We start from the raw sequence: 15980 nt of genomic DNA, 5'->3' as shown, positions 1-15980 counted from the left end.
CATTCTAAATGCACACATTTGACGTGGACCTGTTTTGCGAAACGCAATACATTCTTATTGACTCTGGTTACCCTGCTGTGCACGAGAGCCATAACCTCTTCCTCCTGTCTAGACTTTGGTCCTTTGACCGACAACCCCCCATTCCCTCCCTCTGCCACTCTCTGGCCCCGGCTCACCATCCATCTACTGGCTACTTCAGTGGGATCAACTTGTTCAGATCGACACTTCTGGGGCATCACGTGGAATTGGTCTCTCTGAGGTGGTGGAGATGCTGAGTAGTGGGATTTCCTCATTTCACGGTGCACACATCTTATCTAATCCTCACACTGCATCCCATGAATGTACAAGCATGATTTGCCAATTAAAACAATACTAATAAAGACAGAATAAATAGAGTAAAATGCAAGAAGTGCGGCTTCACCGCCCCACCTACCTGATTTTATCAGCCGCCCAACTATGTTGAGCGGCTTCTTCTCTTGGGTGGGCACAGGCAGAAGCATCTCATTAGTATTGAAATGCATCGCCTGGCAGCTCTGCGGCAGCCCCGGCCTCTTGTTGGCTGAGCCAACACAGCCTCGGGCTGCCTAGCTTGGAGGTCGCTGGCTTCCTGTGATGATTCTTGAGCAGAGAAGTGCTGCAGGCTCCGACGTTGCTCCAACATGGGCGTCTCACCTGACTCCTCCCCACAGCCATTGGCATCCACTGTCAGGTTTCAATGTTCCTGGACCTCAGGGCCTTCGTCCTCGCCATTCTAAATGCACACATTTGACGTGGACCTGTTTTGCGAAATGCAATACATTCTTATTGACTCTGGTTACCCTGCTGTGCACGAGAGCCATAACCTCTTCCTCCTGTCTAGACTTTGGTCCTTTGACCGACACCCCCCATTCCCTCCCTCTGCCACTCTCTGGCCCCGGCTCACCATCCATCTACTGGCTTCTTCAGTGGGGTCAACTTGTTCAGATCGACACTTCTGGGGCATCACGTGGAATTGGTCTCTCTGAGGTGGTGGAGATGCTGAGTAGTGGGATTTCCTCATTTCACGGTGCACACATCTATCTAATCCTCACACTGCATCCCATGAATGTACAAGCATGATTTGCCAATTAAAACAATACTAATAAAGACAGAATAAATAGAGTAAAATGCAAGAAGTGCGGCTTCACCGCCCCACCTTCCTGATTTTATCAGCCGCCCAACTATGTTGAGCGGCTTCTTCTCTTGGGTGGGCACAGGCAGAAGCATCTCATTAGTATTGAAATGCATCGCCTGGCAGCTCTGCGGCAGCCCCGGCCTCTTGTTGGCTGAGCCAACACAGCCTCGGGCTGCCTAGCTTGGAGGTCGCTGGCTTCCTGTGATGATTGTTGAGCCAGGGTTCTCTGGGTGGTGCTCTGGGGGGAGGAGGCGGCCATGAGGTCGTGCTGGTGGGCTTGTTGAGCCAAAGTTTCTAAATCTTCACTGCCCTTGGAGCACTCGATGGAGGCTGCGGTCACGAGGTCACCCTGGAGGGCTTGCTGAGCCGAGGTTTGTAAATCTCCACCACTGCCGATGGAGCTCCCAATGGAGGAGGCCACGCGGTCAGGCTGGAGGGCTTGCTGAGCTGAGGGTTCTAAATCCCCACCACTGCCGTTCGAGCTCCCAATGGAGGAGGCCACGCGGTCAGGCTGGAGGGCTTGCTCAGCCGAAGTTTCTAAATCCCCACCACTGCCGATGGAGTACCAGATGGAGGAGGCCACGGGGTCAGGCTGGAGGGCTTGCTCAGCCGTGGTTTCTGAATCCCCGCCACTGCCGATGGAGTACCAGATGGAGGAGGCCACGGGGTCAGGCTGGAGGGCTTGTTCAGGCAAGGTTTCTAAATCCCCGCCACTGACGATGGAGTACCAGATGGAGGAGGCCACGGGGTCAGGCTGGAGGGCTTCCTCAGCGGAGGTTTCTGAATCCCCACCACTGCCGTTGGAGCTCCCAATGGAGGAGGCCTCACGGTCATGCTGGAGGGCTTGCTCACACAAGGTTTCTGAATCCCCACCACTGCTGTTGGAGCTCCCAATGGAGGAGGCCACACGGTCATGCTGGAGGGCTTGCTCATGCAAGGTTTCTGAATCCCCACCACTGCCGATGGAGTTCTCAATGGAGGAGGCCACGGAGTCATGCTGGAGGGCTTGTTGAGCTGAGGTTTCTAAATCTCCACAATTGCTGATGGAGCTCTTGATGGTCGGGGAGGCCATGGGGGCATGCTGGGGGTCTGGATTAAAACTCTCTGCCTTCCTCTTCAGGCCAGCAGGTGAACTGGAACCTTGTGGGCTGGCAGGTGAACTGGAACCTTGAGTGGATGGAGAACAGGTGCAATCCCCAGGAGCAAGGGCCTGTAGTCTGTTGGTGGCTCGCTTTCTTATGCTATCAAAAATAAGGTAGGTGGCCATGGGATAATTATATAAGTTGTTTTTAATTGCCTTGGTGACTTTCTTAGCCCTGAATCCCGCGGCCACCAAGAGCTTCATCGTTTCAGGGTTTGGGTGCAGGATTTGCTCTTCGTGAGCTGTTACAGGCAACTGCTGGCCATTGCTGACCCACGGGTCCCCCAGAATTTCCTGTACTGTGGGCCGCTCCCTGGGATCTCTGATTAGCAGTTTCTTCATTAGACTTTTAAGGCCTTCCGAAAAAAAGGCCGGGCAAACATACCTTCCAGATTGAATTTTTTGTTTGAGGACCGTATGATACTTTGAGAAGAAGGGCTGACGCCTGGACATCATCTCGTACAAGGTGACGCCTAGGCTCCAAACATCCATGGCGGGGCATTGGTAGAACTCATCCAGGATGACTTCTGGGGCCATGTACAAGGGGGTGCCACAACATGTTGTCAGCCACTGCCCCTCATCGTAAGTTGTCGCTAACCCAAAGTCGGCGATCTTGATCTTTCCTTCACCGTCCAACAGGATGTTCTCCGGCTTCAGGTCTCGGTGTGCTATTCTCCTAGCATGGCAGTACTGCATTGCTGACAGCATCTGTTGAAACATGGCCCGGGCCTCCTCCTCCATCATGAAGTTGCTCTGCAGCCAGTGGTGCAGGTCTCCTCCTGATGCGAATTCCATTACTAAGTGGCATGCCTCTGTGGTGTTAATTATTTGGTATAATTCTATGATGTTGGTGTGGTGCACAGATTTTAAAATAGTCAGCTCTGTCTCGCTAATGGCGACGCTGGCGCCAGTTTTGCGGGTGGTTTTCACGGCCACCTGGGTGCCAGTCAGCAAGTGGTGGGCCAGCTTCACCTCGCCGAAGGCACCACTGCCGATGAGGTGCGCTATTTCATAATATCGTAGCCCCCGCTCAGGTGGGGTGTGGGCCAATATCTGCCCCATGGTGACTGATGGGGGCAGATAACTACACTACACTAACTACACTACTACACTAACTACACGACTAAATACTAAGCAACAATATTGACTATACTAACTATGCTAAAATATTAAGCAACAATACTGACTATACCAAAGTACACTAAAATACTAAGCAACGATAATGACTATACTAACTACACTAACAATGCTAACTAGAAAAACACCAACACCCCTCCCACAGAAACCCTCCCCCACCCCAAACACCCCCCACCCCAAACACCCCCCACCCCAAACACCCCCCCCACACCCAACCCCCTCCACACACAGAAACACACAGATACAACACACACACGCACGCAAACGCACACACACACACACACCACACAACTCGCAAATCGCAATCGCTGGTCTGAATCCACAGGTCACCAAAGAAGCTTCCAGGGATATCTTAGACCAAAAACCATGACCCAGCCAGGGCCTTATATAGGCCCTCCCTGTGATTCCATCACAAAGGCTTTTCATGACATCAGAGCAAAGCAGGGGCCAATCACGGCTGGGGATCATTCAGAATTCTGAGCATGAGCCAGTCATGGCTAGGGATCATTCACAGAGGTTTTCTCACTTTTGGTCCCCAAAACTTCTTCCTCTTTTAAAAAGAAAAGTGCTTTTGTCTAGATGGGTTATAGAGATTCATATTTAGTTTCCTAGCTATTTAAACTGGTAACAACACTTCAACAGCACTTTCATTTGTAGTTTCTTTTTCTATAATTTTTTTTATTATACTCAAGTTCTGGGGTACATGTGTAGATTGTGCAGGTTTGTTACATAGGTTTACAGGTGCCATGGTGGTTTTCAGTCATTTGTAATTTCAAAATCTGAAATAGCTTTTGGATTTTGAAGATCTCCTAATGTCTACATGCAAAATATTCAATTCCTTTTCTTTCGTCTCTGAACAGTTGGTCTCAACTATTGAGAAGGGAGAGAATATTTTCCTTTCCTTGTAGGGTTTTTCCTTCCTCATGTGGTTGACGTTATGTAATGGACACAGAGGAAACAGACATAGCCTACCCTCCACGAGCCCATAGCCTCATCAGGAAGGCCCCCCAGCCATAAAGCTCCTTCAGCATGAGGAGCAACAACTTCCTGGCTTCAGGAAAGGCCAAAGTGGGAGTTCACCTTTGCAGTGACCATGTCGCAGTCTCCTTTCAGAAACACAGCCGGGGCACCTTTCTTTGGCTTTTTGCACCTACTGACTGTCTTCACAGAGACTGTCACTAAATTAACTTCCTCTAGGGCAGGATAGGTGTAAAGTTGGTGAGGGGAAGCAGCAGGGTGTGAGGAACAGAGCTGGAAATGCTGTGCTAAATGGACCTGGCCCCAAGGTGCAGCGTCAGGGAGTAACAGGGGGAGGTGGAGACTGTGGCAAATGAGCACACTGGCCGAGTCTAAGGGCAGCCACCATGCACCTCTAGCTGATTTCTGTTGTTTTTAATCACATCTGTGTCAAGGTCATTCACATACCATGCAATTAACACACCTAAAGCATACAGTTCAGGGGTTTTTTAGTACATTTTAGAACATTCACAGAGTTGGGAACAATCACCAAACACATCCTCCCCATCCGCTCGCCTCCCCTCCCTTCCCTTCCCTTCCCTTTTCTTTCTTTTCTTTTCTTTCCAGGGTGTCACTCTGTAACCCAGGCTGGAGTGCAGGGCTGCCATCTCAGCTCACTGCAACCTCTGTCTCCCAGGCTGAAGCCATCCTCCCACCTCGGCCTCCTGAGTAGCTGGGATTACAGGTGGGTGCCACCACAGCCAGCTAATTTCTATATTTTGCCTGGCTATGGTGGCAACATGACAGGGTTTTGCCATGTTTCCAGGATAGTCTCAACCTCCTGAGCTCAAGCAATCCACCAGCTTCGACCTCCCAAAGTGCTGGGATTACAGGTCTGAGCCACTACTGTGCCTGGCCAGATCAGGCACTTTCTAGACCTTCCTAAAAGCTGTGTCTTGGATTTTGCTTTCCTCTACTGTTAGGTGAGGTCCATACAGCTAATATATGCAGAATTTCTAGAAGAGTTCTGGCACATGGTGGACAATCGTTATGATATTGGCTCTGAGCTCCCTGGGGGCTGGGGCAAAATGAGAACCACATTGAGCTACATAGTCTTGTTATCATATCAAACAAGGGGAAACCTTACTTGTTTCTCAGGAGGTGGTCTAAGTGATAGTCCTGGTGTTAGTGTTTGGCCTGAAGCAGGTCAGTGTTGCTTCCTAAGAGCCTCCTTTTTAGTGGGTGAGTCTAAGGGACTTTACCTTGTGCGATTTGTCTCCTTACTCCAGGGAGACCTCTGGGCTTGTACTCCTCTCCAGCTGTCCCCAGACGACTAGTCGCCTCCAGAAGTTCTTCCTTCATGCACGGAGAGCCCAGACGCCCACAGCCACCTACTGGTGAGGGGTGGTGGGGAGGTCCCAGCAAGCCATGATGTGATCTCCTCCTGCCCCTTTCTCAGTGCTGTCACTAATGGGATCCCAGCTACTTCTGAGGGCAAGATCCAGACCGCCCTGAAACTGGAACACCTTGATGGGGTCAATCTTGTGAGTCCGGGTCTGGGCAGAGAAGAGGAGGGATGCTTCTAGATATAGTACTCCTACGGAGAGGAGTCAGGGGTATGGATTTGGGATGGCTGGCTCTCCTGTCCCCTAAAACAGGCAAGTGACCACTGCCTATACTGTGGCCCTGCCCAGAGTCTGTTGGGCGCAGGGAAGGTCTGGGTATAGCTGCTACGCCTCTGCAATGCTTGTTCCCTCTTGGCTGGCACCACAGTCAGTTCCAGTGAAGGCCCCATCCTGAAAGGACATCATGGAAGGTGTCAAGAAGACTCTCAGCCACTTCCGTGTGTTGGCCACAGGCTCTGGCCTTGCTCTGGTCCAGCTGCAGCCGCTGACAGGTAAGTGTGTCACCTCAGCCTAAGCGGGTGGATTACAATGTCAGGAGTTCAAGACTAACCTGGCCAAGATGGTGAAACCCCATATCTACTAAAAGCTACAAAAACTAGCTGGGCATGGTGGTAGGCCGCTGTAATCCCAGCTCCTTAGGAGACTGAGGCAGGAGAATCGCTTGAACCTGGCAGGTGGAGGTTGCAGTGAGCCAAGATCATGCCATAGCACTCCAGACTGGGCAACAGAGTGTGACTCAATGTCAAGGGAAAAAAAAGGCCAGGCAAGGTGGCTCATGCCTGTAATCCCAGCACTTTGGGAGGCGAAGGCAGGCAGATCACCTGAGGTCAGATAACAATTAAAGAATACCTAAAAATGGGAAGTGTTTATTGATTTTAAAACTTGCTGTTGTTAGAATACAAAGCACCACAAAGTAACATATTCAGTGCCATTCTTACTGAAATCCCAATGATGTTTTTGCAGAAATAGAAAACTGCGGCTGAGGCCAGGCACACCTGTAATCTCAGTACTTTGGGAGGTCAAGGCTGGCAGATCACTTGAGGCCAGCAGTTCCAGACCGGCCTGGCCAACACGGTAAAACTTTGTCTCTACTAAAAATGGAAAAATGAGCTGGGTGTGGCGGTGCACACCTGTAATCCCACCTCCTCAGGAGGCTGAGGCATGAGAATCATTTGGATCAGGAGGCAAAGATTGCAGTGAACTGAGATCAGTCCACTGCATTCAGGCCTAGGTGACATAGTGAGATTCTGTCTAAAAAAAAAAAAAAAAAAAAAAAATCTGGACATGGATGGCTCATGCCTATAATCCCTGCAGTTTGGGAGGCCAAAAGGGGAGGATGTCTTGAGCCCAGGTGCTCAAGACCAGCCTGGGCAATATGGCAGAAACCCATCTTTACAGAAAATACAAAAATTAGCTGGGTGCGGCGGCACGTGCCTGTAGTCCCAGCTATTCGGGAGGCTGAGATGGGAGGATAGCTTGAACCCAGAAGTTGGAGGCTGCAGTAAGCTGGGCAACAGAGTGAGACCCCATCTCAAAAAAAAAAAAAAAAAAGTGGGGCAGATGACTAGGCAGAGCACAGAGGGTTGTTAGGGCAGTGACACTGTTCTGAAGGATACTGTAATGGTGGATGTGTGACATCCATCTGTCTAAACCCAATGGATGTGCAATGTCAAGGGTGGGTCAGCTGTGGGCTTTGAGTGATTGTCAGGTCACAATGGGCTCCTCCATTGTAACCAACACACCCGTCTGGTGGGGATGTGGATAGGGGGGAGGCTGTGCACGAAGAGAGGCAGGGCGTATATGTGAACTCTGTATTTTCTCTCTTTTTTTTAAGATGGATTTTTGATCTTGTCACCCAGGCTGGAGTGCAATGGTGCAGTCTAAGCTTACTGCAACCCCCACCTCCCGGGTTCAAGCAATACTTCTGCCTCAGCCTCCCAAGGAGCTGGGAAGCTGGGACTACAGGCGTGTGGCACCACACCTGGCTAATTTTTGTATTTTTTTTTTTCATTTTATTTTTATTAAGCACTACATAACACACTGCATGCTACATAATATACTGTATAATCTTCTAGCAGGGGTAGATGACCATAACTGAGTTATTTTTTCATCAATTAGGAAAATGCTTCTTTAATCAATATTCTCCAAACCCTTTGACTTATAAGATCAACTCCAGAGATGCGCCTATCTCTTTCCATCAAATTCCATGGATACAAAACATGAGCAACCCTTTTTTCCTTGCCGCCGTTAGTGAACCTGTGGATGTACGCAGTAGACAGTCCTGGAATAAGCAAGCACATGCCCATGGCGGCGAGTCCAGGGAGTATCTCGAACCACATCTCTGCCCGGTTACCTAGGCCAAAACCCTACTTCTGGGTCCTTGAAAGGTGACGGAGCTTCCTAATTTTTGTATTTTTAGTAGAGACTGGGTTTTACCATTTTGACCAGGCTGGTCTTGAACTCCTGACCTCATGATCCGCCTGCCTTGGCATCCCAAAGTGCTGGGAATACAAGCTTGAGCCCTGATGCCCAGCCAACTCTATACTTTCTACTCAGTTTTTCTGTGAACCTAAAGCTGCTTTCAAAAACAGGTTTTAGTAAAAATTAATTTTACCTGGCCAGGCACGGTGGCTCATGCCTGTATTCCCAGCAGGTTGGGAGGTTGAGGCGGGAAGATCGCTTGAGCCCAGGTGTTTGAGACCGGGCTGGGAAACATGGCGAAAACCCATCTCTATAAGAAAATACAAAAATTAGCCGGGCGTGGGACATGGTGGTGCCTGCCTGTAGTCCCAACTACTCGGGACGCTGAGGTGGGAGGATTGCTTGAGCTTGAGAGGTTGAGGCTGCAGTGAGACATGACCGCGCCACTGCACTGCGGCCTGGACAACAGAGTGAGACCTTGTCTCAAAAACAGAAGAAAAGACTAAAGATGAAAAGGGCTATGGCTGCTGGGTGGGAAGACAAGGGAAGGGACAAATGGAAACCTTAAAGGTTTCTGCTAACTCTTCCCAAAGAATTAGAAACAATGTTTACCAAATGTTTCATTCCCTTTTAAGCTCCCCTCCCACAAGGCAGTTCACCAAGCAAACTGTTCCTTATTCTTCCTTAGAAACCCTGCCCCCTCACAGTTGTTCTTAACCTCCTGAAGTCTTATCCCCCTCCACCCACCACACAAAAACACTGGAAGGAATTACCTAAATACAAGGCAGGATTACTTAAATCTGAATGAGTATTGAGTACCTGTTTCTATATAATAAATAAATAAATATATATATATATATAGACAACATTTCCCTGTTGTCACTCAGGCTGGAATGTAATGGTGCAATCTTGGCTCACTGCAACCTCCGCCTCCCAGGTTCAAGCAATTCTCTTGCTTCAGCCTCCCAAGTAGCTGGGACTCAGTCAAAACACACCGTGTTTTCCCTCTTATATGAGACACTTGTACTAAGAAATCTCCTCTCAAAGATTCTGTGCTTAGTAATCTAACCATTAGCTCTAGGTGCTCTAGGTGGAGCTGGGGGGAAGGAGACTGGTAATACATTCCTTTATTGAATCCCTACTATGTGCAAAGGAACGTGGTGAGTGCTAGAAGCATTAAATCAATTAACTCCATGCAAGTATCACAGTGACCTTATGAAGTATCCTCACTGATATAAAAATGTAGCGAGCTGAGGGCTCACGGGTACAGCAGCAGTCCTTGCAAATGGTACCAACTGTATGCAATGGCATTCATGACAAAGGGAGGTTGAGGTGGGATGTTAGGGCCCAGGTTGGGAGAATGGGGGACATCTCATTCTCTGAGAGATGGGAGCAAAGGGAAGGAGATGGAAGGGTACCAAGACAGATGTGACCATTTTGTTATGTTCTCTGGGGTAACAACCTCTTAGGGGAACTAAAAAGGCTTTTCAAAAAATAATTTGTTTTTTTTTTAGATGGATCTTGCTCTGTCATCAGGCTGGAGTGCAGTAGCACCATCCTGGTTTACTGCAACCTCTGCGTTGTGGGTTCAAATGATTCTCCTGCCTCAGCCTCCCAAGTAGCTGGGACTATAGGTGTATACCACCATGCCCAGCTAATTTTTGTATTTTTAGTAGAGGTAGGGTTTCACTATGTTGGTCAGGATGGTCTCAATCTCTTGACCTTGTGATCTACCTGCCTCAGCCTCCCAAGTAGCTGGGACTATAGGTGTATACCACCATGCCCAGCTAATTTTTGTATTTTTAGTAGAGGTAGGGTTTCACTATGTTGGCCAGGATGGTCTCAATCTCTTGACCTTGTGATCTACCTGCCTCAGCCTCCCAAAGTGCTGGGATTACAGGCATGAGCCACCATGCCTGGCCTTAAATTTTTAATTACAATTCCTTTTTCTTAATTGTAACTAACTTGAAGCTCAAGAAAAGGCTTCTTTTTTTTTTGAGACGGAGTTTTGCTCTGGTTACCCAGACTGGAGTGCAATGGCGCGATCTCGGCTCACCGCAACCTCCGCCTCCTGGGTTCAGGCAATTCTCCTGCCTCAGCCTCCTGAGTAGCTGGGATTACAGGCACGTGCCACCATGCCCAGCTAATTTTTGTATTTTTAGTAGAGACAAGGTTTCACCATGTTGGCCAAGATTGTCTCCAACTCCTAACCTCAAGTGATCCGCCCGCTTAGCCTTCCAAAGGACTGGGATTACAGGCGTGAGCCACCGCGCCCAGCCTCAAATTACACTTTTAAATGGCTATACCTATTTACACTCTTACCAGCAGCCCAAGTTTCCATTGTTTCACATCTTCATTTAACACTTCATATTTTTTAGCTTTTACTTGTTGTCAAACTGTTGGATAAAACTCAATAAACAGCCTTTAACCATTTTCCCTGATTAGCGTTTCTAACACCGTTTTTCAGGGACAGTTGACTGTGTCATCGCCTAGCACTTAGAAGTTGCTCAGTAAATACTGATTGAATGATGTCACTTTCCTACTTAACTTTAATGCTTTTCTAAATCCGGAGGCGGCTCCCCTTTTCTGAGGGCCTAGTAATCATGTATTCATTTGTATATTTCCAGGACCTAACAAAGAGTTTGAAAAATATCCTGCAGGCAACAGTAAATCAATGCTTTTTCGGATGCATGAATAACCAGTAGGATAATCGGTACCTCTGCGATGCACGCATTTCTATTATCGCACACACCGAATCATAACTTATTTATTATTTGTCCACGCAGATGCTAAGGTCTGTAGCCGTGTCTGACAGTGGCACTAAACCAGTATTTTTTAATTGAACCGTAAACTAGAATCAAACTTGGGAGCATGCAAAGGGAAACGCAAAGATACACGCGCAGTGTTGCAGTAAGGGTGTCCAATCGGAGTCAGGCTGAACGGGGCGTCGCAGCGGCTAGGTAGTGCGCACGCGCAGCGTGCTCGTCCGTGATTGGCTGCGCCGAGGCGGGAGCCTTGAGCTTCTCCGGCGGCAAGGGGACCGTTGGTTGCCAGACGTTATTCTTTGCAGGGCCGGTGGTTTCTGTCAGATTTTCGCCGGTGCGTCCTGGACGGGGAAGCTCTGGAGGCTGTGACATCCTGTAGGTTCGTGCGGGACAATGCAGCGAGTGGTGCGGGAGCAGGCCTCCAAGGGAGGAGGGAGGGAAGGCGGCAGGAGCGACCGAGGTGGCCTCCTGCAGGGCTGCCGCTTTGGTTTGAAGTGCGAGGGTCGCCCGAGCTGTTGGCCCCGGGGGGTCCCGTAGCGACTGGCGGGCGGTGGGGTCTTGGTGGTGTGCGTTTGTGTGCGAGGGGTGGTTCTGGGTAGAGGCCCCCGGGGTCGCCCCTGCAGTCGTTGCGCGCAGGCTCCTGTGGCGTTTGGGTTTCTCTCTCACTCCGGCACTGGGAAGCTCCTTCCCCTTCCCCAGGGCCGGGACGGGGGGTGGTGAATGCTCCGCGAGCGCCCTGGAGATTGTCGGTACGCCTTCTTTAGGGGCTTTTATCTCTTCATTGGTCAGGTTTTTCTTTTATTTTCTTAAAACCTTTTAATTTCTTAAAACCTTATGAAAGATTTTCTAGGTAGGTACAGATGCTTCTCGACTTACTACGGGGTGACCTCCCGATAAACCCATCCTAAGTTGAAAATATCCTAAGTCGAAAATGTATTTAAAGCTGCTAGCCTGCCTTTGTTATCAAAAAAAAATAATTTCAACTTTTCATTTTAGATTGGGGGTGCAGGTGCAGGTTTGTTGCATCGGTGTATTACCTGATGCTGAGGTTTGGGTACGGTTGATCTTGTCACCCAGGTACTGAGCGTAATATCCGACAGTTTTTGAACCCTTGCTGCTCATTTCCTCCCCTCTCTGTTTGTCTCCACTGTCTATTGTTGCCATCTTTTATGTTCATGAATACCCAATGTTTAGCTCCCATTTATAAGTGAGAACATGCAATATTTGATTATCTCTTCCTCCTTTAATTCGCTTAGGATAATAGCTTCCAGCTGCACCCACGTTCCTTTTTTTTTTTTTTTTTTTTTTTATTTAATTGAGACGGAGTTTCGCTCTTGTTACCCAGGCTGGAGTGCAATGGCGCGATCTCGGCTCGCCGCAACCTCCGCCTCCTGGGTGCAGGCAATTCTCCTGCCTCAGCCTCCTGAGTAGCTGGGATTACAGGCACGTGTCACCATGCCCAGCTAATTTTTTTTTGTATTTTTAGTAGAGACGGGGTTTCACCATGTTGACCAGGATGGTCTCGATCTCTTGACTTCGTGATCCACCCGCCTCAGCCTCCCAAAGTGCTGGGATTAGAGGCTTGAGCCACCGCGCCCGGCCTCCTTTTTATGGCTGCGCTAGCCTAGCTTAAACGTGCTCAGAACACTTACCTGAATCTACAGTTGGGCAAAATCATGAACACAGACGGTTGTGTGGTTACTTGTACAGCTTCTACTGAATGCTTATGGCTTTCTTAAAAGTCGAAGAATTCTAAGTGAAACCATCCTAAATTGGGAACCACCTGTATAGCCTGAGTGTCAAAGTCAAAGGAGCAACTTAAGGCATGACGTGAAATAATTGCTAACTAATGTAGTTGGAAATCGAAAAGCAGAAACAGCAGACAGACTCTGTTGCTGGTTCTTGTCCTTGAACAAGAAACAAGAGAGAGTGATGTCTACTACTCATTCCTCAAACTATGCAAAGGCTGGTTTTATATACAATATTTATGTGTTTCATCATTTTAACATTGATGAAATTGGGAAATATCTAACCATCAGTGATCGTGTATCATGGTTTAATTAGCTACACTTTTTTTCTTGGATAGGTAAAACAATGGTACATCTTACAATAAAAAATTTTTTTATTTTTAACATTTTTATTTTAAGAATGTCTTTTTTTTTTTTTTTTTTTTTTAAAGACGAGGTTTCACCATGTTGGTCAAGCTGGTCTTGAATTCCCGACCTCGGGTGATCCGCCCGCCTTGGCCTCCAAAGTGCTTGGATTACAGGTGTGAGCCACCACGCCCGGCCTAAAAAATGTCTTCTATATGGACTAACAATCAAGAGTATATCCTACAGTTGATGGCATTTTAGATCTGATGAAATATGGTAATTTAAAAAATCGAATTAATGATACTTTCCCTGTTACAAAGGTAACATTTTCATTTTAAAAAATGTGAGATATACAGGAAATAACTCAGAAGAGAATAAAAATTACTGGTTATTCTAACCAGACCTAGAAATAATTAGGGTTAATGTTGTGGCATGTATTTTTCTGGATGTTATAAATGATTGTGTATTTTAATATGTAACATACCTACTTTATAGCAGTGTAATTTACAGTGTGCCATTAGATGTGTACATTTTGATGTTTTGATATACAGCTGTATATACACTCCCGTAACCAGACTACAATCTTATATAGATTATTCTGTCACCTCAAACAAGTTCCCTCATGCTCCTTTTTGTTCTAGTCTTTTAAATGTACATAAACACGTTATTCTTTTTCTTTTCCTTTTTAAAAATTGGAATGAGGCCAAACATGTTTTGTGGCCATTTTTCCTTTGATTTATCAAAAAATGTTTCTCATTAAACATTTTTTAAAAATGTGGTCCTCCCCATTAATGGTATCATTCACATAACAAATACTGAACTCCTTCTGTGTATTTGGTACTGGTGATATAGTGATGAATTGTACGTAAGATTTCATGCCTGAGTTAATAGCTCAGGGAGAATGATAGGGCAAATTTCATTGCAGTGTGAAAAGTACTTCGGTAGTACACATACAGGAAGGTCCTCCAGTCCAGTCTTTGGGAAGAGATGAAGAGGGCTCATGGTTAAGACTCCTAAAGGATAAGGTAGAATTAATCAGGCAAAGAAAAGTGGGAAAAAGCATTCCCAACTTTGTATAAGGGAACGTTTGTTCAAGGCCTAGAGAAAAAGAGAACATGGCTAGCATGGGGAACAGTACTGACTCAGTTTTGGTGGTATATGAAGAGTGTGTTCAGTTGTGTGGCTGTACCATAATTTATCTAGTACTTCATTATGGACATATACTCGTTTCCTTTTCTCCCCCTACTGTAAGTAATACTAGCATGATTATTTTTGTTTATTTATTTATTTTTCTGAGACAGTCTCGCTCTGTTGCCCAGGCTGGAATGCGATAGCACAATCTCCGCTCACTGCAACCTCTGCCTCCTGGGTTGAAGTGATTCTCATGCTTCAGCCTCCTGAGTAGCTGCAATTACAGGTGTGTACTGCCACGCCTGGATTTTTTTTTTTTTAGACAGAGTTTCGCTCTTGTTACCCAGGGTATAGTGCAGGATGGCGTGATCTCGGCTCACCGCAACTCTACCTCCTGCCTTAGCCTCCCAAGTAGCTGGGATCACAGGCATGCACCACCACACCCAGCTAATTTTTTATTTTTAGTAGAGATGGGGTCTCTGTGTTGATCAGGCTGGTCTCAAACTCCCGACCTCAGGTGATCCGCCGCCTCGGCCTCCCAAAGTGCTGGGATTACAGGCATGAGCCACTGTGCAAGGCCTCAGATTTATTTATTTTTAGTAGAGATGAGGTTTCACCATGTTGGCCAGGCTGGTCTCAAACTCCCGACCTCAGGTGATCCAGCTGCCTTGGCCCTCTAAAGTACTGGGATTACATGCGTGAGCCACCTCATCCTGCCCAGCATGGTTATTCTCATACATAGTTACTTGAGTATTATCTTTGACCTTAGGTTAAATTGCCAGAATTGGAATTTCTGGGTTAAACAGAAAACATTGGTAATCATGTTGATCCTTGCTGGTGGCTTATATTAAATAGTGTTTTGTGGTGGTGTTTTGAATTGCAGTGCTTGCTACTATCCATTGCAGAAACGTGATGTATGTATGTAATGTTCTTGTTTTCCATCTGAACCCCTATCCAGTTCCTAGTGGAAATAGGGTTGATCGAAAGTTGGGAAACCTGGTTCTAGTCTCTTGATTTATATTTTAAAAAATTCCACTGTTTTCAAATGAAATAGGATAGTAAAAACAAATTGAATTATAAAAATGTCTTTTAAATTGCCAGATTTCATTCATTTCAAATATTTGTTAGTGATTGTAATGTATCTGTCATTGTTACCAGACACATTGTAGTCATTAGCGGTGGAGAAAACAAGCATGAGATTGCTCCCCTCATGTGGTTTATGGATTACAGGCATGAGGAATAGAAAAGCAACATTTTTCATATTTTTATGTAAATTGTATTTCCTTACATTTTGAAATTTTTATTTATTATTTTATTTGTGTTTTGAGATGGAGCCTTGCTCTGTCACCAGGCTGGAGTGCAGTGATGGAATCTCAGCTCACCGCAACCTCCGCTTCCTGGGTTCAAGCGATTCTCCTGCCTCAGCCTCCTGAGTAGCTGGGACTGCAGGCGTGCGTGACCTCTCCCAGCTAATTTTTGTATTTTTAGTAGAGGCAGAGTTTCACCATGTTGGCCAAGATGATCTCCATCTCTTGACCTCGGGATTCACCTGTCTCGGCCTCCCAAAGTGCTGGGATTACAGGTGTGAGCCACCTTGCCCGGCCTGAAATTTCACTTTAAATTACTTTAAAGATGATATCATGATTAATGTATAATGTTATCAAAATTGACATTATATATACTTACATTTACACCATTTGTATTAGTCTGTTCTCACTGCTAATTAAGACATACTTGCCATGTGTCATTATGCATTTGTTCTTTGTGTCTTCACAT

The 15980-nt window shown here is 46.9% G+C and overlaps 1 protein-coding gene and 1 pseudogene across 17 annotated transcripts in view; one reads left to right on the top strand and one right to left on the bottom strand.

Moving 5' to 3' along the window:
- Window positions 1-2318: 2318 nt before the first annotated feature.
- Window positions 2319-15980, top strand: part of LOC105733843 (RAD54 homolog B) — a 111843-nt gene continuing 98181 nt past the window's right edge. For 9 of the 17 annotated variants that reach the window (XM_064384392.1, XM_064384375.1, XM_064384377.1 and 6 more), the window contains exons 1-6: window positions 2319-2408; window positions 2934-3065; window positions 3663-5133; window positions 5678-5932; window positions 6162-6285; window positions 11286-11355. In XM_064384392.1, coding sequence (XP_064240462.1) covers window positions 6198-6285; window positions 11286-11355 — 158 coding nt within the window. In that variant the 5' untranslated portion in view covers window positions 2319-2408; window positions 2934-3065; window positions 3663-5133; window positions 5678-5932; window positions 6162-6197. Of the gene's footprint in view, window positions 2409-2933; window positions 3066-3662; window positions 5134-5677; window positions 5933-6046; window positions 6286-6757; window positions 6869-11285; window positions 11360-14392; window positions 14491-15980 lie in introns of those variants that run through there. The other 8 variants (XM_064384373.1, XM_064384372.1, XM_064384383.1 and 5 more) reach the window with 8 other exon arrangements.
- On the bottom strand, window positions 7798-8188 carry LOC135278029 (NADH dehydrogenase [ubiquinone] 1 alpha subcomplex subunit 1-like; annotated as a pseudogene).

The sequence above is a fragment of the Aotus nancymaae genome, unplaced genomic scaffold (assembly GCF_030222135.1).
Source record: "Aotus nancymaae isolate 86718 unplaced genomic scaffold, 86718_ANA_hifiasm-v0.15.2.pri h1tg000036l, whole genome shotgun sequence".
NCBI classification, from domain to species: domain Eukaryota; kingdom Metazoa; phylum Chordata; class Mammalia; order Primates; family Aotidae; genus Aotus; species Aotus nancymaae.
This window is presented reverse-complemented; position numbering and strand designations above follow the sequence as displayed.